Source organism: Lepidochelys kempii, chromosome 18 (genome assembly GCF_965140285.1).
Source record: "Lepidochelys kempii isolate rLepKem1 chromosome 18, rLepKem1.hap1, whole genome shotgun sequence".
NCBI classification, from domain to species: Eukaryota; Metazoa; Chordata; order Testudines; family Cheloniidae; genus Lepidochelys; species Lepidochelys kempii.
The window spans coordinates 9,931,387-9,955,695 of NC_136397.1; the positions used below are offsets into that span (position 1 = coordinate 9,931,387).

Genomic DNA, 24,309 nt, shown 5'->3' on the forward strand with positions numbered 1-24,309 from the left:
TCCTCTCTTTCTGTCCATCATTTCATGGCATGAGAAGGGACAAAGGAACATTAAACAGGAGAAGAGGTCCTTGCCTAAGAAGTTTGGCCAGTAAGACTGGTGAGAAAAACTCTGCTTTGATTTAACATAGTTTGTTAAGTTAGGCATTAGCTCAGTTTTATCTTTATTTTTCTTGTAGCCATTTCTGACTTTTATGCCTCATTACTTGTATTCACTTAAAACCTCTCTTTGTAGTTAATAAACTTGTTTTTCTGTTTTATCTAATCCAGTGTGTTTAAACTGAAGTGTCTGAAGAACTACTTGAATTAATAAGCTGTCATATTATCACCTTCAAGAAACACTGGACTTAACGTACTTGTATTGTCCAGGAGAAGGCTGGGCAGTACAGGACATACATATCTGGGGGGAAATCTAAGACTAGGAGTGTTCTGGGGTCACCCTGCAGTTTAACCCAGGCTGGTAAGAGCCAAGGTGTGGCTGGCTGCAGCACGCACACAGACATAGCTGGGAGTGACCTGCTGAAGGCTGTTGGTGAACAGTCCAGACCGGAGGCTACAGCAGCAAAGCAGTGTAAAGCGCACCCCAGGTAAGAGGGCGGGTTGACACAGCTACTCGTTACTCTAAATTGTGCCCTGGGTATGTCACAGATGCCCATATACTGAAAATCTAATTGTGCATGCACTGGGCCACATGCGAAAGTTTCTGCATCAGAAGATACAGGAGCAAATCTTTTGTGTTACAAGTACAGGGTAAAAATGCATATGGAGAGGCTGCCAATGTCTTGGCTGGCAAGGGCTGTCCTAGGGAACCCCTTTAAAAGGCAGAAGCAGTGCAACCTCATGCTGGACTCCTTTTCCTAGGAAACTCTGTGAGGCTAGAGTGGGGTATGATTTTGTATTTTCCACCCCTCACCTAGCCCTACTCACCACCACCATAGGGCCATCTTCTCCCTGCTAAGTTCCAATGTTGCGAAGAGCCCTCTGTGGGCACTGACGTAGTGGTAGCTGAACTCATGTACAGGGAGTGGGCGGGAAGAGACACCCATGTTTGGATCTCTGGGGGCAATCTGACTCGATGACAGGATCAGTGAATGGCAGCGTAAGAGCACAACAGAAATAACCATCATTATCATCATCACAAGACCAGGGCAGAGTGCTTAAAATACCATCAAAACAACTAGGCAGATAGTGGGTCAAAGGCCAAAGCGACTGCACCAGGACAGAGAGGAGGAAACCTGACATGGGGAAAAAAAAGACAGGGGTGAAGGAAAGACTATAAATATGGGGCTGACTGTGGAGATACCAAAGCACACTTTGGGAAGAAGACGACTTTGGCTGTTGAAAAGCATGAGGAATGGGCTAAGACTGACGCCAGTCAGAAGTAAGTTCCATATTGTAAGGCCCACTGCAGCCAAGGCGTGCCCTCCTGCTAACTCAGGCTAGAAGGAATCCTTGAAAGACCGGTGGTATCTGAGCTGAGGTTGACCGAAAAGGATCCTTTGGAATATATCCAAATGAAGAGATGCACTGAACAGCTTCTCATTTCGATGCATAGCAAAGCGATGTACTCCTCTTCCTGAGTGTTAGCAAATATATTTTCTATTTATCGAAAGTCCAGGTAGGACACTCTAAATGCCATTTTCCTCACCCTGTCCCTTGCCAATATTCCTCAGCCCAGACCTGGAGGGACCATCTTTAGGAATGAATGTTGTGCTCAGTTTCCACATTCGTTTATTTAGTCTCTGGGGCCTCTCTGTTGAGACTGCCAACGAGGGGACCAATGGTAGTAATAGTTTTTGTTATCTGGACACCAGATTGTTTCACATAGACTGCTAGCCAAAAAGCTTCAAATAGTAACAACGTCTGATTCTGACTGACCATAGCTGAATTTGAACCAATGACTAAGAGGTGAACTCGAGAGACTCCATATCCCAATTTCCAATCTCTTAAGCCATCCGCTCCCCCACAAATAATGCTTAAGGCTCCTCTTCTTTATGATCTGGTTGTTAGCACCTAAAGGAAAGTTTTCAAAGCAAAGCTTCTAACGTATATAATGAAATTCTGCACACAACACTGGCCTAAGAAGTCATGCACACGTGCAACATCCATTGGGTTAGGTTGTGGTTCCTCTAAGGATCAGACCCCAGGAACTGAGCTCCAGTCTGAACAAAATATAATGACCCATTGTTGTAATACCATCTCGAAGGGTAAAGAACTTTGCAAACTAATCAAAAAATGTCACCCTCACTACGTGCATTCTCACACACTCCTGCCTGAGACTGAGTCCATTTCTACCAGCCACAGTACAAAAAAAATCCATCAACAGTGACCCTTGCTCCTGGATTCCAGTAAAACCCCATCCTGCTCAGCCATTCACAACCTTTGAGATTATTTGTACTATGCATTTTTACAATAAAGTCATTAACGAGAAGTTCGTGAGACAAGCTGTTCAGAAAACCCACGGTGACATCTGAACAACACGGGGTCACCGAGACTGATTAATGCGTTTATTAGCACTTGATTAGATTAAGCTAATAAACTTGTTGTGTTTACGCAGACCTCCTGCAAGTGAATTAAAACACACCATTCACCACACTGCTGAGCCTCCACCGGCTCCCTCTGCACGACAACTAAAGTACTGTCCACTCTATCCCCAAGCCAGCACAATCCAAGGGCGCTATTGCTTTGGCAGTTTCATAATGAAGATTCTTATTATGAGGGTGAAATGAATTATCTTAAATATTAAGACCAAAGGACCAGATTTACAAAGGTATTTGGGCACCTAAAGATGCAGATAGGTGTCTAGCAAGATTTACAGAAGTGCCTAAACTGATTAGCGCCTAACTCCCATTGAAGTCAAATCTCACCAGGCACCTATTTGCATTTGTAGGCACCTAAACACCTTTCTAAACCCAGTCCCAGATCCTTAGCTGGTGTAAACCAGAGTGGCTCCATTGAAGTCACCAGCTGAGGAACTGAAGCTAAAAGTTTGTAGTAATATCATAGTGGCAGAGGCATTTCTGAAGAGATGGGGATTAGCCTGGGATTGAACAATGATAATAATACATAGCACTTACTTTGGGGCCTCATTCTTCCACCTTTACTTATACTCATTAGGACCTTACTAGTCAGTATTCCAGTTGAAATAACCAAAACTGTCTATTGACCAGGGTGCTACACACTTTAAGTAAGGATGGCAGAGAGGTAAGGACCCAATCCAGGGAGGCGCTGGGTGGCCTTCAGCATCTTGCAGGGTTTGTCCTCAGTGCCCATATTTTCAGAGCGCTGAGCATTCACAGCTCCAACTCATGTCAACCGGACCTGTGAACACCTCTGAAAAAAATCAACCCATAATTGACTAGCTTAGGGTCACAGGAGGGAGTGTCAGAGAAGGAACTAAAATGCAGGCAATTCACGGTGAGCTTAAATGCTGGGAGAAGAGCCTGTTGTAAACCCATAGCTGACGCAAAGCTCTATTACAAACACTCTTACTCTGACGCTTCCTCCTTCTGCTCCTTCAGGCTCTCAAGTAGGGACTCCTCCAAGACTTCCAGTTCCTCTAAAGGGATTCTCAGCAGCCAAGTGACATGGCAGATCAGCACCCTCGCTCGGGCATCATAATAGCCTTAAATAGATGGAAACACAGGGAATCGATCAATTTTAATCAGATCAGATCAAATAGCAAATGTTGCACTCTGCTCTGGGTGGTGACTGTTTATACAGTACTGAGATAGCATTGTCTATCCTTTCAGTTCATGCCAGCATATCCACGGATTTGGGAGAAATGAGGTTTCACCAATTAGAACATGGTAAAGCACAGGACTGTGAATTCATTAGCTCCATTGAAGTCAATGGACCTGGGCTGATTTACAAGAGCTGAGGATCAGGACCTACGTGCCCACCTAGGTCATGTTATCGTGAAGCATTCCTTACCCACAAAATTCCTCACTGTCAGCAGAGATTCACTATAACAGGCGAGTGCCTACGTGATAAAGAATCTCCATCACAGCAGGAGTTGTTTAGGACCTCTCGTCACCCTCTCACAGTAAGGGAGCACTGGCAATTGTGGAGAGGTGGGTCATAACTTCATTCCCAGGAGGGAGAGGCTGCTGCAAGACCAGTGCCAAAAACAATATGAAATAGACTTGTGGGGAAAATGAGGCAGCTCCCAACATCTAAGTGACAACGCAAGATTTATTACCTTGTCTAAATGTCCCTCCAGATATAAGCTTTAAATTCGGTGCTTCTCATTTGTTATAACAGGGAGACTGGAGTTTAATAATAAAAACAGATCCAGCTACAAGCTAGCTTTGGTATATGTACATTGCTGACAGCTGTTTGCACTTATTCTTCACTGCATGAGCTGAAGGAATGGACAATGCAATCTGACAGCATTCAGTGGTAAAAAGAGTTACTCTGGGGCTAGGAAGCAGGAGCCCTAAAGAAAAAGATATTTTAAGCAGATTAGATTTTAAACATTTTGTGCCAGATCTACTCCTTGTCCTGTGCACATCTCCACAGCATTGTTCTCCTGTTTTCATAACGTATTCTGGGTGCACTTGGCATGAAAGATGGCATTGCATTTTAAGGATGTGCGTGTGAAGATACCAGCTTGAAACATCTAGCAAGTCTGTGAGAGACCGGATATGGAGATAGGTTAACCACTATCTGTGAAGTGCTATCTGTTTAGATTAGGTATTTATCTAACCCCAATCACTATAGGATCTGAGAATGTATTTAATGTATTTATTCTCACAATATCCTTGTATGGCAAGGAAGAATTAGTAGCCCCATTTCACAGATGGGAACCCGAGACACAGAAAGACTAAAGGCTGGATAATGTTATGAATAGGGCCCTACTAAATTCACAGTCCATTCTGGTCAATTTCATGGTCATAAGATTTTAAAAATAGTAAATTTCATGATTTCAGCTATTTAAATCTGAAATTTCACAGCGCTGTAATTGTAGGGGTCCTGACCCAAAAAGGAGTTGGGGTGGGGGGTCACAAGATTATTTTAGGGGGGTTGTGGTACTGCTACCATTACTTCTGCACTGCTGCTTGCAGGGTGCTGCCTTCAGAGCTGGGCGCCTGGCCAACAGCCGCCACTCTCCAGCCGCCCAGCTCTGAAGGCAGCGCAGAAGTAAAAGTAGCAATACCACAATCCCCCCTACAATAACCCTGTGACCCCCTGCAACTCCCTTTTGGGTCAGGACCCTCAATTTGAGAAACTTTGGTCTCCCCCGTGAAACTGGTATAGTATAGGGTAAAAGCACACAAAAGACCAGATTTCGTGTGGGGAGATCAGATTTCACAGTCCGTGAAGCATTTTTCATGGCTGTGAATTTGGTAGTGCCCGAGTTATGAGCAATGACCGCGTCTGTAGTTACACTGGCTCAGCTGCCTGACCCGGGATTCACTGGGATGAGATACCTAACATTTTTGAGGATCTGGGCCTAAGTGACTTGCTGAGGTTACACAAGAAGTCTGTAGCAGAGCAGAGAATTGAACCCAAGTCTCAGGCTAGTGCCAGAATCATGGCGCCATCCTGCCTCTCTGCTAACTCACAGCTTGGTTTCTGCTTTTCCAGCACAGGGATAAATAAACTTGCGAGGCAAAGCCATGAAAATACTACTTTGTATTATTTCAGATGGATGTAGAAACCTTTATTGTAATAGCTGCCTAACGTTCCAGTTTTCCATTAAAAATAAACTGAGAAAGCCAATTAAAAAAAGCCACTTTCTCCTGAGGTGGATGAGGTTTAACAACAATAAATTAACTTCAGTCCTGTGCAAAGGTGAATTGAAAACACAGTTGCAAAGTGCAGCCATTGATCTGAAATGAAGACTTTGCTACAGTTAGGCATTCTTTATATCTTTCCAGTAATTTAATCCACCTCCTGGATTAAAACAAAACATTCGCTTGTGAAAGAAAACAAAAATATTATCATTTGTTCAAAATAGGCTTCACAGGAGATCAAGAATTTATTCCCTGAAAAGGTCACCAGTACTTGAAGTAACTTGCAGAACAAATAGTTTAGCTGGAGACTTTCAAAATGGCCTGATTGACTTTCAGTGGGAGTTGGGTACCTAAATTTCACAAGCCTCTTTGAAAAATAAATCATTTAAATTATTTAGCATCAGAACTTTTCTGACACAGGACACATTTGCATGTTAAAACATGATGGAAAGAGGCTTGTAGGTTAGAGTGAGATAAGGAGATCATCAAGCAGGACAGATTCATTAACTGTAGGTTACTATTAAACATTTATATTACAGAACAAAAATTGGTCTTCTTGAAGTTAAAGCAAGGAAACAGCGTGCTGCTGACATTAAAAGAATGGAAACAACATTATAATAGTTGAGATGGTATAGTCACCTTTGGAATAAGATTTTGTTATACAGTACGTGATGTCAATAAGTCTATATTATAAAAGCTCGTTAAAAACAAATTAGAACACTCACCATCCTTAAGAGAGAAGGACACAAGATCCTAAAACAAAATATGAAACAAGTTAAATTTTGATGGCATTTTACCCAAAAATCTTAAATAAAATAATGAATTAGACATACACTATAACTGAGTGATTGCAGCATATCCGTATATGAATATGAGAAGCCATGGTGGATCATTTCAGTAAAACAATATATATCGAAGCCAGATGCTTTAAACACAAAGGTATGCATACCCTGCTATATGTAATTGGGCAGAAACAGTCACCCGTAAATGGTAGAACAATTCAGTTATGTATAAAGGAACAGTGTGTAAATTTATCACAGATGATCATATCACCATCAGATTGCACCAACCAATTATACAGGGCTTGTGAATCTGGAGATGTGGGTTCCGTCTCTGCCACAGACATGTTGTGTGACTTTGGTCAACTTACTTAGGTCCAGATTTTCAACAGAGGTCTCCAAGTTTTGGGTGCCTAAATTGGAGCACATTAGGCCTGGTTTTCAGAAGTCCTGAGCTTCCACAGGTCTAGCTGAAGTCAATGGTAGCTAAGGGTGCTCAGCTTCTCTGAAAAACCAGGTCTCTCAGGGTAGGTTTACACAGCAGTTAAAAACACATGGCTGTTTAATTGTGGTGTAGACTTTTGGGCTTGGGCTCCAGAACTCGGGCTCCAGCCTGAGCCCGAACATCTACAACACAATCAAACAGTCCCTTAGCCTGAGCCCTGTGATCCTGAGTCAGTTGACACGGTCCAGTGGCGGCTGTTTAATTGCAGTGTAGACATACCCTCAGGCTGAGTACCAGAATTAATGGTCACTTTTAAAGATGTTTGAATTTAATTTATCTGGGCCTCAGTTTTCCCATCTGGAAAATGGACAGAGTAATAGAGGCCTTTCACATATAGGCTGTGAGGATTAATTATGAGCTTAGATGGAGGTGCTAACGAAGGACAAAGTGCTGTTGTTATTACTGTGTTCTTCTTTTGTTTCATCACTCACAATGTTTAAGGTTGTGTGCACACAACATACAGTACTGATTCAGTTGACATGCCTCTCTCTCGCCTACCAGGAAGACGTTGTGAAGAAAAGCCAGACGTGCATTTTTATAGGGAAAATCCTGGAATCTCTTTGGAAATGAGGAGCACAGCTGAAGAACCAGGATGCTGCCAGGGAGTTTATGATTATTAGTCCCACTGTGCCTAAGCATAATTTGCGTTCTAGAAACTCTTCCAACCCCCTTTCCACCCCCGAGTATAGGAAATCTGAAATGGTGAGTAAGCTGCTCTTAGCCAATTGCTAATGCAAGAGTAGGAAAATATAGATACTCCCAAACCCAATGTAACTCCCTGGACTCTAATATTATTCCCAGTTGGAGAAGGTTCTGCTGTATAATTCAGATGTGCAAATCAGTTACATGAATACAGATGGGGGAAGGAGCTTCTTGCAAATAGGGAGGGCTGAGGGATAAGAAGGGAGTGACGGGAGGTACTGAGATTTGGTGGAGGGGCAGGGCAGCTGGCTCTAGGCTGGGAAGGAGGATCCCCAGTGTTCATACCTGTTTTTGAGATGTACCAGACCCACAAGGTCCTGCTCCCTGCTCCCCAGCCTAATCCTGGACCCCAAAGTGGCCACTCTAACCCCTCTGGGTCATGCTCTCACCTCCCCCCTACCCCAGACACGCATGAGTTTATGCAGGAGTGGAGCCACCCCAGTGTTTCTCTGTTCTGCCACCCCTGCAGGAATAAACAGACTGGGGGAAAGTCTTTCACAGAAGAACAGGCAAACAAGTGTCAATTTACTTTAAAATCTTTACACATAATTTAAGTGAATGATGGACATTGTTCCCAGCCATCACTTCTAAGTGGATGTTACCTGCTGACCCAGAAAAGAGAAGGACTTGGGCAGCAAACCCTTGGGGTGATTGTTGCAAGAGAACAATTCTTGATAGGTTTGACCTAGATGGGAAGCACATTCAATTGGCAAAAGTGGCTTCAATGGGAGTTGTAGGAGGCTCAGCGTTTTTTAAACTAAGGCCACTTATTTAGGTGGCTAAATATAGAGCTTAACTCCCGGCACTCATTTTTGAAACGGTCGGCCTGTCAGTTTAGTGGATCGAAGCAGGTCTCAAAAGCTGAAAGGTGGGTGCAGATATTCCGACTGACTGAGTGACAAACTGAGGCTAATGCTTATATCAGATGCTATAGGTGTGCCCACCTGTTTCTATTTGTCTCAGACTTTGAACTACACTTGTGTGTGCTGTCAACTGGAACAAAACAAGTATTGATTAGTTTAACTCAAAAATAATAGTCTGTTCTTTCTCTCCCCTTCTCAGCAGAAGTTGTGTTAAGATGATCTACAAAAGAAAATGAAATTGGCTTTGTGCCCTTGTTTGCTTCTTTATCATGTATGAAGTTGGCATAAGGGGCTCTTTTAAACAGTCTTCCAACTGCTTGTTTTTTACATTTGAAATTCACATCCTGCTTCTTCTGTAAAACTCTATGGACCACTAAAGCAGTGGTTCTCAACCTTTTTAGACTACTGTACCCATTGCAGGAGTCTGATTTGTCTTGCGTGCCCGCAAATTTCATCTCACTTAAAAACTACTTGCTTACAATATCAGACATAAAAGTACAAAAGTGTCATAGCACACTATTATTGAAAAATTCCTTACTTTCTTATTTTTACCATATAATTATTAAATAGATCAATTGGAATATAAATATTGTACTTACATTTCAGTGTACAGTATATAGAGCAGTATAAACAAGTCATTGGCTGTATGAAATCTTCGTTTATACAGACTTCGCTAGTGCTTTTTATGTAGCTTGTTGTAAAACTAGGCAAATATCTAGATGAGTTGATGTACCCCCTTGGAAGATCTCTGCATACCCCCCGGGGTACATGTACCCCTGCTTGAGAGCCACTGAACTAGAGAACTAGTAGTTTTGTGACATCACAGAATCCAAACTTGTGAAAAACCCAATGGAGAAAGGGAAGTGATTTTTATTCAGACTCTTTGGATTTTGTATATTTTTGTTAATACTTATTTAACCCAAAAACCCAACAAACAGCAGGAAGAGAAGTTGTTTTGTTCAAGAGTCAACACTCTTTCCCCAACAACAGAGAGCTTCTAATCCACATTTCAGGGTCACCCAAGGGAGGTCCCTTGAAGAAAAACAGTGTAAACCAGATATTTTAGATATTTCTAAGTCAAGTCAAGCAGGAGTAACAAGCTTTCAGCTCTTCTTTACATACCAAAAAGAAATAAAAAAGGGCACAAGCTCAATTTTGCCCTTTCTTCAGGTCACTTTTAATAACTCTCTCTCTAAAAAGTTTACTAGCAACTTTAAGTTCCTTACAACAAAAAGATTATTTGAACACATTCCAAGAGAGAGTTTACTAGTTTTCATTGAAGGTTTATTTTTACCGAGCTGCTTTATGTGTGCAAAGTAATCTCCATTCATAGTATCACTACTGTCTTTCTTGCCAGAGCTAACTGTCCTTAAAAGATTCAGCATACCAACACTCAACTGTATTAGTCACCCAAAATGAACATAAATAATACCCATAATCCTCAAGATTTCACTCAATCGACAGATTCTGTTTAAAATACGCTGTGAAGATGGGGAAGAATGCTAACGACAGTGATAAAAATTGGCCTTTCTCCTCACAGATTCAAGGAATGGGGACAGACATCAGAGGGTTGGGAATTTAAGAGCAGAAGTGTAAGAAAATTACAACGGGGAGAAAAATACAGCATTCAGAACAGACAGCGGAAGATGGCCTTTAATCTGTAATATCCACAAGAATGTGTCTTTACAAATGTCAAGATATGACTTATGTTCAGTCCTCCCTGCCACTTTACAACAAAGAAAAGAAAATCTCAGCCCTGGGCAGACTGTGCCCAATGTGCAACAGAAGGTAAAAAGAAGTACTTCTGTACATCCCCATAGACTACTCAGCCACCTGCCTTCATGCATCATCCCTTTGGCATCATTGCACAACAATTATCAAGCAACAATCCTAAAAAAGCACACTCCATAGCACTAACAGGAACTTGTCACTGAATTCCAGAAATCTATGGTTATCAGAACTCAATCAAATAAATCACAAAAGTAAAGTGAAAAGAAAAGGAGTACTTGTAGCACCTTAGCGACTAAGGTGCCACTAGTACTCCTTTTCCTTTTGTGGATACAGACTAACACGGCTGCTACTCTGACAAGTGAAGTGAGTACATGCAGGATACAGAGTCAACAGGAAAGCACAGAATGGCTGGATAAAAGCAGTCAAAGGTCTGTCTCTTAGGTTGTTTACCTTCGAGTCACAAGAAAACGCTGATCTCAGTTTGAATATGTGGCGGTTCCCACCCACCAAAGTGTTTTGCCAGTTACGTCAGAAAAAGTCTTGGGGACATCAACATATAGTGACCTTTTCCCTATATAATTCCTCATGTGAGCTATTTCAAGAAGTTCAGCTGTTCTTCCAGTGAGAAATACAACTACTCTAAACCTCGTCTCAGAATCACCGAGAGAATCAGTTGCTAAGACTCCTATATTCTACTGTTCTCTTCGAACCAAAGACACAAAGCCCCTGGACATTCAAGAAGAGTCTCTGTTGTACACCCCCGAGCGATATAAGTTACGCTGACACTGGCTGTAGTGTGGACATAGCCTTAAAGTAGGTATGTACGTTTACTTTAAGACCCTTTACACTGCCTGAGCTGAGTAAAGGGGACTCACTGTAAATGAGAATCAGGCCCATCATGTCTCAGGCCAGGTCTACACTACAAACTTGCATCGGTATAACTATGTTGCAGAGGTGGATTAACTATGCCAATGGGAGAAGCTCTCCTGGCGGCAAAGTTGCATCTTCACTAACATGCAAGCACAGCTGCAGCTTTTTAAGCGTAGACCTGCCTTAAGTGTTCCACTGATTTCAGTCAAATGCAAATGGGGAGGAGGAGAACAGAGCAGCAGTAGAATGGGAGCAGTGAAAGGGTTAATAGTTCTCCCATTAGAAGGAAGGGCTTTATGCACTGGGTGGTGTACATCAAAGACTCTAGGCATCACTTATTCAGTGGAATCTAGCCAGGTCAGATGTCTAGGACTCACACACTATAGGAATGGATGGATGGATGAATGAATAGAAGAGTGGAAAGTCAGTCACTCTATCTCCCCGTCCCTTTTTTTTAAACAGAAGGTAACCTGATGTTTTAAATACATATAGAATTAGGATTTACTATGCCCAATACTACAGAAAGAGAATTTCAACAACAGACAGGCAGCTCTGACAAGGCCTTTATCTACAAGCCAAATGGAAGAGGGGAAGGGATGAACTTACTTGTGTAATGATGACTGGATTATTTGACAAGACAGGATCCTTCAGTAAAATCTGAGCAAAGGTTTCTGCGCCCTCGCCACCCAAACCATTGGTGAACGCAGTCATGGCAGGCAAGACGGCGTCTGACAGCTCCAGCCATTTCACCAAGTCTTCAATGAACTCCATCCTAAAGGAGCTGCATGACAACACAAGCAATACGAGTCAAACGTTCATCATTTCCTCTTTCCTAAGTCACCTTCATTTTAGATGCTAGGTAGGAGTTCAAACACTGATTAAAAGGCATTCAAGAACAGCCTCAGCCTTCAGCTTCTCCGCTTCAGTTTATTAAAGAAAGACGGTGAAAACAAAGAAAAAAAAATTTTAGGGGTATAAAAAACGTCCTGAGCTGTCAAGCGAGTGTTTTACGTTGCTATTTAAAGGTGACAGTGTGGTCTGTATATTACAGTGCAGGACTACAAGTTACACTAGCATTGTAATCCTGGCTCTTTTGTCACCTAGGACAAGTCACTTAACCTGTCTGTGCCCCTCTCTGTTTCAGGGGATCATAACACTTGGATTCTTCACAAAGGTGGTGCAAGATATAATGTAATGCGTGTAAAGCACTTTAGAGATCTTGACTGGTTTTTCTTGGCCTTTCACCAGGCCTTACTTTCAATTTCTAAAGATCTCTAGTTGTTCACACAAAAATCAAACCACCAATGAAAAGTCAGCAGAATATCTGAACATGATCAGCCTGTTGTGTAGGCAAGGAGGCAGTCTGGAGTGGACAGTACCATTACCCTTTGTAGGCCTGGGGCTTGGCATGAGCAGTGTTAAGAGACTCACTCTGCCGTGAAACACAAGGAAATTTTAGATGTAAAGGAAAGTAAATATGGTCGAGAAAATAACCAAGAACACCTCTAATATCAGTCTTAGGCCATATATCTCTCCTTACTGTTCCAATGCGCTATGGAAGCACAAACTTATATGAATAATACTGTTACATTTCAGAGGCTCTGACTCTAGGAATTACAGAGAAAATGCGTTTAAAACAGCTGAAAACATAAATCAAGCCCCTAATTTTCTTCCCTGCCAGAAATGAACATTGTCTAGGCATCAAATGTAGAAATGCTTCTGACTTGTGTAAGCTCTATACTGACGTTCTGGGAGATAAGGGTGTGTGTGAGATATATATATATATATGCTTGCAGGAAAGAAAGAATAGTTAACCTCTGTCTCTGTACCACCAGAATGCAATGCCCACTGTCCTGACCCAGGATCTGACGACACAACTGAGGCAGCCTGATAGTCCAGGAGATTAAGGGAAAATTTGTTTCCATGTTTTATTCACAGTTGTACGGTATATTTGACACTGTAAGGAGAAAAGGTTAAATTCTCAAAAGTGCCAACGTGACTTGTGCCTTTGTCCCATTTTCAAAAGAGATTTAGGAGCCTAAGTCTCATTAAATGCCTTAGGGCTTGTCTATGTGGGGAAATGTACAGGCATAACTATAGTGCTGTAGTTCTACAGGTATACCGCCCCATGCTTATAATAAGAGTGTCCACACTACGTGTTACACCTATAATTACAGCAGTATAACCATAGTAGCATAGTTATGACAGTACATTTTCTAGTGCAGACAAGCCTTGAGATTTAAGAGCCCAAGTCACTTGGGCACTTCCAAAAATTCTACCCAAAATCTCTTTCATGGATGCCCAGCTGATGCACATTTTCTTCATTTTGAGAAGATCTATAGGCCTTTTGCAGGGTCCAGGTAAATGCAACCTCTTTGATCAGAAAAAATACAGGCCCCTGTTATCTTGGACATGACAAACTTCTGCATGCTTTCTTGTGAGCTTTCCCAAGTGAAAGCTTTTTTCTGTAAGCTCAGGCCCTTCCTAAATCAGGGATGTACCTTCAGAAACAAAGGATCTGATCCTGAGTGGAACCTCAATTCCCATAAACTTCAGCACCTCAAAGGATCTGGTCTAAACCCTCTGATTAAACCAGCCTGCCCCTATGGCATGCTTCAGAGTCCTCTTCCTTGACCTCTGGAAGGACAGCCTCATGCAGCCACTAGTGCCAGTTTGGCGCTCTTTTTCTATATAATCTAATCTATCCCACGCACTTGATTGGCTTGTTATCAGAATCTGCCTCAGCTACTGCACAAAATCTGCTTTGTGCACCATCCTACCTTTGCTCCTTTTCAGGAAACAAGCAAGCCAGAGATATCCCACAGAGAGCTGCGTATGCAAACCTTCCTGGTTCACCCAGCTGTTTGCCCACAAGCTCACATGGCTCCTTTGCATCCGTCTCTTCAGCCATCCTGAGTCGTCTCCAAGCCCACCTGCTCCACTTCTGTTCCTCAGCCATTCTCACCTGCCATTTCAAAATAACGAAAAAACAACGGTATTTGAAAGCAGTGAGGAAAGTGACTGATAGATTTTCCTTTCCAGTGATTGCACTTCCTGGCTCTGTCTTTCATTGAGTTTGCCAAGGACAGCCTTGTGTGTTTACCCAATGGTGTGATACTGTACAAAATACACTCCTGGTGGCTTCAGGCTTCACCTTGTCTTCACCTTCAACAATTATCAAGTGTTTCCACAATACAGTTAATTATTTACACTTACACAACAGATCAGAAATCCACTTCAAGCTGCAAAGGATTTGGGCTCACTGAATACTAATGAAGCATATGCCTCACACATGCAAACCACTAAATTAACATTAGTATAAAAGCACTGCCACTTATCACAATGACTAATTTATTGCAGTCTGGGAATTTATACACCCACGCCACCCCAAAACCAAATCACCCCTCTGTTCATTATGCTGGAAGCATTTTATTCAGGGAAGAAAGTTCAGCTCAGAAGCAGCCTAATTAAAGGGAAAACTTTTGCTTTCTAACGGACTTTCCTGTTGCGATTACTGGATTTTCTACATCCCATCCTGCTTCCTATACTATGCTCAAGGCTCCCTCTCCACTGCTCACTTTGCATCCTTTGTCCACAGCCAACTCAAGTCTGCTTGGTTCAACTTCCCAGTACATTTCCTCAAAATAGGACCTAAGTGCTGCACAGTCTTGTGCTGGCCCTCTGCACAGGGATAAATTTCCTCCTATATTCTCCTTGCTCCTCTTTCAAATCCCCCATCTATTACCCCCAATTCTCCCACCCACCTGTTCCACAATGCCTATGTTTGTTGATTATACAACCCCATTGTGTGCTATATATGTTAATCATAACATATCTATTTTTGCTTTTAAGATCCAATCCCGCACCCAATTAAGTTGATCGGGGTTCTGCTACCAATTTCATCAGCAGTGATTTCAGGATCAGCGTTTGTAAGATTTGTGGTAGCAGGAACTTTTGTTCTGTTTTGATATATGCAACTTTGCTACCGTAATGCTTTAGGCACATCTATGCTGCTAGAGAAAAGAGGCTAATAATTTTGGTAGTAACCAGAACAAAGGAAATCAGAGTGGTGAAGATTTTCAAGCATTTAGGGCATTTCACAATGGTAAAAGGGTGGGTTCATATAGGCAAATAGGCTTTTAAACCACCAAACAAGGCATTAGGGCCCTGATTTGGCAAGAAAGTTGTATTCCTGCCTGGGACTGCTCACATGGTTAAAGTTAGGCATGTGCTTAAATTGCTAGCCGGGTGCTACCTGCGGCTAGGTGTGCCGATCAAGGTGTGAAAAATGTTACCTCTAGGTGTGCATCACATTGTGTGTGCTGGGCAAGGCATGAAAGGCCTGATTCGAAGTTCACTGGAGTCAACGGAGAGACTCCCATTGACTTTATCAGGCATTAGGTGAGGATCTAAGTGGGCCAGAGCAAGCTTTAAGGCAGGCTGCTGTGGCTGGCATTAATCAGACCAGGAATTTCAGAGGGGGCAGATGTGCACAGACAGCATCCATATGACAATTTCTCATAAAGGAGTGCAGAACGGGACCGATCACAACGGGTGGGTTAGGAAGAAATTTTCCCCCAGGGCAGGGACTGTGGGGGTCATGTGCTAGGACCATATCGGTACATCTCACCTAATTGATTCTCTGCCACCGCAGGGACCTCAGGTAATGGTGCACCTCGGTTCATCCTATTCTCTGCCTGTGGCACACCACAGCTTAGTCTCTTGAGGGCTGTAGTACTTTGGTCTTATTCCAGATGTTGGGTTTAGAGTGTGGGTGGCTGGGTAGTATTAGAGGCCTGTGATAGACTGGTCTGACTAGATGATCTGATGGTCCCTTCGGACCTTAAACTCTCTGTTTAAAAATAATCATTCATCAATCAGTATCCCAAGGCAGCCTGGGTTTGTCTGCAAAGGGGGAAGAGGGCTCCTCCTGATTCAGAATTGCCTTGAAGTTATTTTAGAAATATGCAAGTTCAAGTCCTATCCTATGCAATTGCTACTGTTTAAATTCCATGAAAATCCATCGCTCTCTTAAGAGCTGGTAATCGGCATGACTCATGCACCCGTCTTTCTGGGAACAGAGGCCCCTCACATATGCATCTCCCGGTTCTGTGACTTGACCATGCAGGTCTGAGGTATCTCAGTGTGTTCCCATGAAAACAACACAACTCGGGAACCCAAAGTCCATGAAAGAACAAAATAATAAAACTGCCCTAATTCGCTGTATGGACCGAGAAGGGCAGGTGCTGAACCATGCTTCCCAAGGGATTGAGCGGACTCCTCAGCTCCATTGCTGGCCTTGGGTGAAGTTCCATCTTGGACATGTGACGTTTGGGTTGGCAACGAGTCAGCACTTGCTAGGTTAAGCTGTAACTCTAAAGAAGGGAGCTAGACCTTCCCTGCTCGCTAACAGTTTTCTATGACATCTCAAATGACAAAAGAGTCCCTATTTGTCTCACTGACTCACGTCCTTTTCCTCGTATGCTGCTGATGTATCAGTTCAGACAGCTTGTCGTCTGTACGACAGGCCACATGTTTGGCCATGTCTTTCAAATGTGGACATGTGACCTGCAGATCTCCACTGCACTCACGCCATTTAGTGCAAGGCTTAGCAAAATCTGCACACTTCATATCTTGTGGCTAATCACAAAGCTCTACTTTTGGGTAAAGAAATCTATTTTAGAGTCTGATCCCCCTAAAGTGTCATCCTGACTCCAACTTACTGAATAAATTGTTGCCATGAAATCTCGTATTTCAAGTGCCAGCAGTTCTTGCAAACCATAGCTTGGCACTTCTGTTATCAGCCCTACAGACTTGCAGATGTGAGCATATTATTATAACAGACACATGACTGAAAAAATCCACTTGCTCCCAGCGAGAGAGAAGATTTCCTTGGCCAGCAAAAGGACCCAAACTAGCAACTTCTGGAGAATTTAAAACAGATCTAACTGTCCTGAGCGGCTCTTAGGATACTATGATGCTTGGTATTGCAGGAAACCCTAAGAATGACAGATTCCAGGGGGAGGAGATAGCATCCAGGTGTCTCTGAAGAGACAAAATGCTCCTTCTCTCTACCAGCCACTAGAAGGGTGTGGGGAGTAACATTTATAGGGTACCTACCATTCATAGGCTGACACCAAAAATGGAACAGCTGAGCAGGGTCTAGAGCAGAGATGGGCAAACTATGGCCCATGGGCCACATCCGGCCCGCGGGACCCTCCTGCCCAGCCCCTGAGCTCCTGGCCCGGGAGGCTAGCTCCCAGCCCCTCCCTTGCTGTCCCCTCTCCCCCACAGCCTCAGCTCACTGCCGTCAGGGGGAGAGAAGCAGTGGGGGTCGGCTAGGGGGCGGGGGCCGAGCCACGCCTGGTTGTTTGTGGAGGCACAGCCTCCCCTAACCGGCCCTCCATATAATTTCGGAATCCCGATGTGGGCCTCAGGCCCGCCCCTGGCCTAGAGACAGCATCCTGGAAGAAATGCCATCTTCAGAAACTGGGATTGCCCAGTAGGTGTTTTCACCTTTACATTTAATTCCAGATATACTGTGTCTGCTAATTTTTTGACTGAATATACATTCCAGGGACATGAATGCTCCCATTCTGAACAAAGTTCCGTGTACTCCCTCAATTACTAGAAGTCATTCTCCCCTCCTTCACATGGGGAGCCCCTGTTAGTCCAGGAAGTTTCTGCACATTGTTTTCAATCTTTTTATGACCTACCTCATTCTTGACTCTAGTGTGTAGTACAGTCACCTGCACAATCTAATCTTTATTTCCTGCTAGTGTAACCAATACAACCAACTGTAGAAATGACACAACAATAGCTTCTTTGTCTGTAACCTTATTCCATAAAACTCAACAAACAGATCCTTAAAAAAAAAGTTGGGAGTTTCCGGAAAAGTTATTAAGGTTCTAAGAAGCCCTATTCTTTGTGTTCTCCCATCCACAAATCAGAGCTTTGAGGTGATATTATGGGCAATAACTTTCGAACTTGGGTCCCTACAGTTAGGTATCTAAGTATGTACAGGTATCTAGAAACAGCTGGATTTTCTGAAGTGCAGTGTCAGGAATAACAACATCTGGTTTAGTCAAATTCAACATATTGTCCTACCTGATAAACAGTCACATCCTGCTGCTATTGAAATCAACGGGTAGAGCCCTGCAAATCTGTAGATATCCGTAGACCATGTTTGCAGATCACAGATCGGATGTGGATACAAATTTTGTATCCACGCAGGGCTCTATCAATGGGAACTGCAGGAGCGCAACACCTCTGAAAATCAGGCCACTTAATTTGGTGCTAAGTTTGAAAATTTTGGCCTGGGTATTATGCCACTGACTCCAACAAGAGTAAATTGGTCCCATAGCCAGGCTCAGATCCTGAGGATTATATTCAGCTTGTTTCACTGAAGTAGGTGTCCCTGTTTCAAGCAAGGTAATCCAGCAGTCCAAAGCATTTCCATAATCTGAGCTGTCACTTGAAAGAAATTTTTATCACCAGCTTTTCACATAAAGTGCCCTTTGTTGTCTTGAACGGTGCTGTATTTTATATAATGACTTCAGCAATCTTATTTAAAAAGTAAAATAATAATCCTACATTAAAGATCCACAGCTGTAAAATACTTGAGTGTTCCCTACCGGTGGAAAAGCAAACATAGGCATACTAGCTTCACATTTGCGCCTATGCTAAAATATAGATACTTGGAACTGCCAACCAGCAGAATGGGTTAAATCCTTGGAACCCTCAAATGCACCTGAGTCATCTCATTGACACAGTGGGGTTGCATTGGTGCAAAGGAAGACACAAATTAACTTTTAGTTTCTGAGTCTCATTCCCCAAGGACAAAAAGAGCAGGAATGATTAGAAGGTAAGATGCAGGACTTCAGGTGCTGGAGGGATGGACTGTCTTGCATCACACAACAATACCTGAGTAGCATTGAGGGGCTCTGTATTATCTCTCACAGAGTTATTTGTTAAAAGCTGACAGCACGTTCAGAGCTGTATAGATCACGGAGGAAATTCCAACCAGTTTGCATATAAAGCTCAAGGCTTGCAACTGGGTTGGCCTGGGCAGACTTTCTGACCACGTGGAGACTCACTGAAATCAGTGTGGTCTATGTGGCAGGAAAGATCTGCCCATATGGATCCAATTGCAAGATTAGGATATAATAGACATACACTAAACAATATTAGACACACAGAGCGAAATGTGACCATATGATGGATTCAATGCAAAGCAGGAGAGCAGATTATTTAACATACAAAATTACAACCCGATAATATATTCTTCTTCATGACCATTAAATAATACTTCCAGATTGCCTAGCATTGGGCTTGATTCTGCAAAACCTTATTCATGTAAGTTATCTGTAATCACATGGGCCCCAATCCAGAAAAGCACTTTAGCATGCGTGAAAGCCTCTTTCTATTTAGGAAACTATTTAAGTACATTTGTAACTTTAAGATGGTGTAAACTTCAATGGTATTGAGCACTTTCTTAAATTGGGATGCTGTCCTGAAACGTGGCCATAAGAGAGCTCTGCTGATGTCAATAGAATGAGGGAGATTTTATTTAGGTTTCCCTGATCTAGTCTTTAGGAAGAAAGGCACTATAAGGTTAATGGATGTCTTTGATCAGAGAATAATTATGCCTTTTCCAATGATAAAACAAAAGCACTACTGTCGATTTCTATCGCTCGGCTATTATCCGGATATGTGGAAATGCAAAGACTGACACACTGTATAAGACCAACAGACCTTTTAGTCCTCTATCCTCTTTCCAGCAGTCCTGGATGCTTCAGAGGAAAGTGAAAAAACCTCAGAAATGGGCAATTATAGAATAAACTGCCATTAAGGGAAATGTCTTTGTAACCTCAGGCAGTTAGTGATTGGCTTTATCCTTTCAAGCATGCAGGTTGTATCCCTTATATTTTTTAATCCTATCTAATGTAACTCTGGATGTTTTTATAATTCACACAAATGCCTTATTATTCCTGTAAATGCCGTTTGGGCAAATTAATTAAAGGAACTTCAAATGGGTATTTTGGAAACTCTAATTTATACAGCTTTTAAAATAGCAATCACAAGAGTTATTTCAGATGCTGACAGAAAAATGCAATGCAACATTAAAAACACCTTATCCAGAGGAAGATTGTCATTTGCTATACCACCACCTAACTCTTATATTTCATCAGTAGATCTCAAAGTTCCTCACAACCTTTTTAATGTATTTGTTATCCTCACAACACCCCTACATGGTAGGGAAGTGTCATGATCTTCATCTGTAAACTGAGGTAGAGAGAGGCTAAGTGATTTGCCCAAGGTCTCACAGGAAGCCTGTGGCAGAACAGGGAATTGAACCTGGATCTCGCAAGTCAGTGCCTTAACCACTAGACCATCCTTCCTCTCTAAAAGCCAGTTAAGGCCATAATCTTGAAAACATTTATGAACATAATCAGCTTTATGCACGAGTTCTCTCATTAACTTCCACTGGATTACTCGTATAAGTAAAGTCACACATCGTTTATGTGCCTGCAGAATCTAGGTCCACCTACGCACAATCACACAACAAACATATTTACTTTTCAGAATGGATTATACATTGATATAAAACATACAAATATAATGTAGAATTCCACTGCAGAGCTGTATACTTAATGTAAACCACACAGTACTGGAATCAGGACAGTACCTGGAAAATCTCAGCTTTCTTTAAAAAAAAAAAAAAGTTTTTGCTAGCACTCATGGTTGCGGAGAAAAGCTTAAAAACACAAAGCAACCTAAAGACCTGACAGTGATTACGCCCCTCCACTGCCTTCCCCAACAAGTCACCTTCAAGGCTCTGTACAACTCAGCTCCTGTTGTCTCCGTTCACATCTCATTGTACTCCCCCTTCACTCTGCCCACACCTAAGAAGCCCTAAAGGTTCGAAAAACCAAGAGGCAAATAAAAACAATCCAAAGTATATTTTATTAAAAAACTCATAATTTTAAAGACAAACTCATGATTTTTGCAGCCTGACTCACAAAATCTTACCACTTGGGGTTGACAGTATTGGCATTATTTTATTGGGACCTAATCCAAAGCTCACTGATCTCTAGATCAGGCCTTTTTTTGCATTTGGAGTGCACAAAGGGCCAGCAAAAGGCCAATGAACACTTACATCTAATTTAAACCCTCAGAATAGGCATCAAGTGGAATTTACATGGTGCATAGACCTTACATAGATTTTAAGGTCAGAAAGGACCATTATGATCATCTAGTCTGACCTCATGCATAGCTCAGACCAGAGTACTTCACCCACTGAACTCTGTTTCAAGCCTATAACTGACTATTCAAGCTAGATCAAGTTTTTAGAAAGATGGCTAATCTTGATTTAAAAATTTCAATGATGGAAAATCTACTATACAGAATCATAGAACATCAGGGATGGAAGGGACCTCAGGAGGTCATCTAGTCCAACCCCCTGCTCAAAGCAGGACCGATCCCCAATTAAATCATCCCAGCCAGGGCTTTGTCAAGCCTGACCTTAAAAACTTCTAAGGAAGGAGATTCCACCACCTCCCTAGGTAACGCATCCCATGGTAAATTGTTCCAATAATTAATTACCCTCTCTGTTAAAGATGTATGCCTTATTCCAAGTCTGAATTTATCTATCTTCAGCTTTGTGCTGCTCCTCTGCGCAGGAGTGAATTTCACTTTCAGGGATCAACCAGAGAGGATAGGGGACCCATATGCGATCCTAAATTGGATATAAATTAATCCATGAATATGTGATAGTGTTTCCTGTGTGGTTCTGTGAGAGCTTTTTATTTGAGTAAAATAAGTGGAACTATTGTTTTCCATAAGATGTTAGAAAATAAAGAAAAATATTCAAAAACAAAACAAAACACACAGCACTTCCCTTGGGAGGAAATTGACATGAAGGAAACCTACTTTGCTGAGGGAGGTAAAAAGGAGTAGATGCCTGCCACAGGAGGCCAGGGAGGGAAGCACTAACAGATGAATAGAAAGGGAGAGCTTAAGTATGAGGCACGGGCAGAAGGAACGGAGAGTAGGATCAGATGGGAGCAGAGACCAAGCTCTGCACAGTTCTGCTCTAAGGTGTCAATGGGAAGGTAGCAAAGGGAGCCAGACAGAGTGACGGGCAGCGGCAGTGTTTCAGTAGACTCTAGGGGAGAAAGCACTTCTTAGTAAACCATGAAGATGGTTAAACGTCGAGCCGTACCGTGGGATATAGTAAAGCAGATGGTGGATCTCTGAGTGGGTACAGACATCAGCCCGGGAGGAATGCATCCGTGCAAATACAATTATTATGGCTAGAATCCGAAACACCCAGATGGACAAGACTGCTTAAACACAGGATTAGATCCAGAAACCAGATCCACCCAGGGCGTAGGAAGAAAAGGAGGACTTGTGGCACCTTAGAGACTAACCAATTTATTTGAGCATAAGCTTTGGTGAGCTACAGCTCACTTCATCGGATGCATGCAGTGGAAAATACAGTGAGGAGATTTACATACACACAGAACATGAAAAAATGGGTGTGTGCGTGTGACCTATTCTCACCCCCTGAACGGGTGCAAGGCTGGGGGTGAGAGTTGCCCTCTCCCGCCCCACCCCCACCCGCGGGGCTCAGGTTCGGACAGGGTTTCGCTGCCCCCCCCCGGCCCGCTGCCGCCCCCCGGCCCTCTCCAAAAACGTTTTACACTCCCCGTCCAGGCTCCTGCAGCTCTGCTCCCGACGGCGGCAGCTCCCCTGTCGCCCCCTGGGGTGACTATCGGGGGGGGGGGGGGCAGCAGAGTGCACGGCTCCCCAAAGGGCTCAGACGCGGGGGGCGGGCTCCAGCATCCCCACTCCTCCAAGGGGGTGAGTCGGGGCCGGGGGGGCAGCGAAACCCTGTCCGACCCTGAGCCCCGCGGGTGGGGGTGGGAGAGGGCAACTCCCCGCCCTGATCCGCTTCCCCCGGGAGGGGAGCCCCCAGGCTGGGACCCCAGTGCGGGGGGCTCCCCCTGGGCCCCGGTCTGGGGGGGACCCCTCAACACATGTCCAGGCAGAAACAACCCGTCCCTTGTCCTACCGTGCGTCTCCGCCCGCAAACCGTCAGGGAGGAAGGGGGGCGGCACCGTGCTAAGATGCCGTCGCCGCCCTGCTCTCCCGTCTCCTCAGGCGGGCCCGGTGCTCAATCCCACCCCGAGGCTCAGGGACGCCGAGAGGGCCCGAGTTACGCAGCTCGCGTAGGGGGAGCTATGGCCAAACGGCGAATGCGGCGGCTGCCTCACGTAGCCAGCGCGGGGGAGCGGAAGGGCTACGCAAAGTGCGTGACGGGAGAGGGGAGCGCCGGCTGGACTCTGAGCTGCCGCTCGGCCGTGTGGCCGGGCCGCCGTCGGGGCCGCTCGCTCCAGGCAGGGCCGGGCCCATTAAACACCGTCGTAGTAGCCTGAGATCACAACACAACGCTCCATCGCTGCAGAGCCTAGAACAGGGGGCTCCGAGCCGGACCCTCCGTTTCAGGTACATGCGGAGCCAGAAACCTCAGTGCCCCCCCCCCAGCGGTAACGTAGCGGGGCCAGGATCCTCCCGGCCAGCCTGGGCTGCTCTCCGGAAGCAGGCCAAACCTGGCCTTTGCTGAGCACATTTCACGCAGCTTCAGGTGTCCCCGGCCCTACGGGTCCTCTGTAGACTTGCGTGTCAAAGGCTGATCGCGCAAGCACAGTAGAAGGGTCCTAAATCACTTTCAGGAGCTCTGGAGCAGAACCACTGACAACGAGTGCCCCAGAGAAAGGTACTGGCCTGCCGCAACTTTGCCTTTTGGCTGCCCTACCAGAGCCATTGCCCCAGGGCTATGGGAAAGGCCAGGGTTGTTTTGCGAGAGTGGGGGGCAGCGGCAGAGAGATCGGGCGGAGGAAGCAGTGAAATGAAATCTGCTCTGGCATGTAAATAGAACAGATACAGTCCTAGGGCAGCAAAATATTATGAACAGTAAATTTAATAACAGTTTACTGTGAGAGAGATTTTGAGGCTACAAGGGGCATACGCTTTCTAATTTTAGATGAATAGATTTCAAGACCAGAAGGGACAATAGTGATCCTGCATAACACAGGTCAGTAGTAATTTCTAAAAAAG

The 24,309-nt window shown here is 43.9% G+C and overlaps 1 protein-coding gene across 3 annotated transcripts in view; it reads right to left on the bottom strand.

Moving 5' to 3' along the window:
- TMCO4 (transmembrane and coiled-coil domains 4) overlaps positions 1-23,418 on the bottom strand; it is an 81,434-nt gene extending 58,016 nt beyond the window's left edge. The window contains exons 1-6 of one of the 3 annotated variants that reach the window (XM_073316322.2): positions 23,264-23,418; positions 21,793-21,925; positions 13,968-14,152; positions 11,794-11,968; positions 6,463-6,490; positions 3,492-3,624 (exon numbers count right to left, since the gene is read on the bottom strand). In XM_073316322.2, coding sequence (XP_073172423.2) covers positions 3,492-3,624; positions 6,463-6,490; positions 11,794-11,968; positions 13,968-14,146 — 515 coding nt within the window. In that variant the 5' untranslated portion in view covers positions 14,147-14,152; positions 21,793-21,925; positions 23,264-23,418. Of the gene's footprint in view, positions 1-3,491; positions 3,625-6,462; positions 6,491-11,793; positions 11,969-13,967; positions 14,153-21,792; positions 21,926-23,263 lie in introns of those variants that run through there. The other 2 variants (XM_073316321.2, XM_073316324.2) reach the window with 2 other exon arrangements.
- Positions 23,419-24,309: the final 891 nt, after the last annotated feature.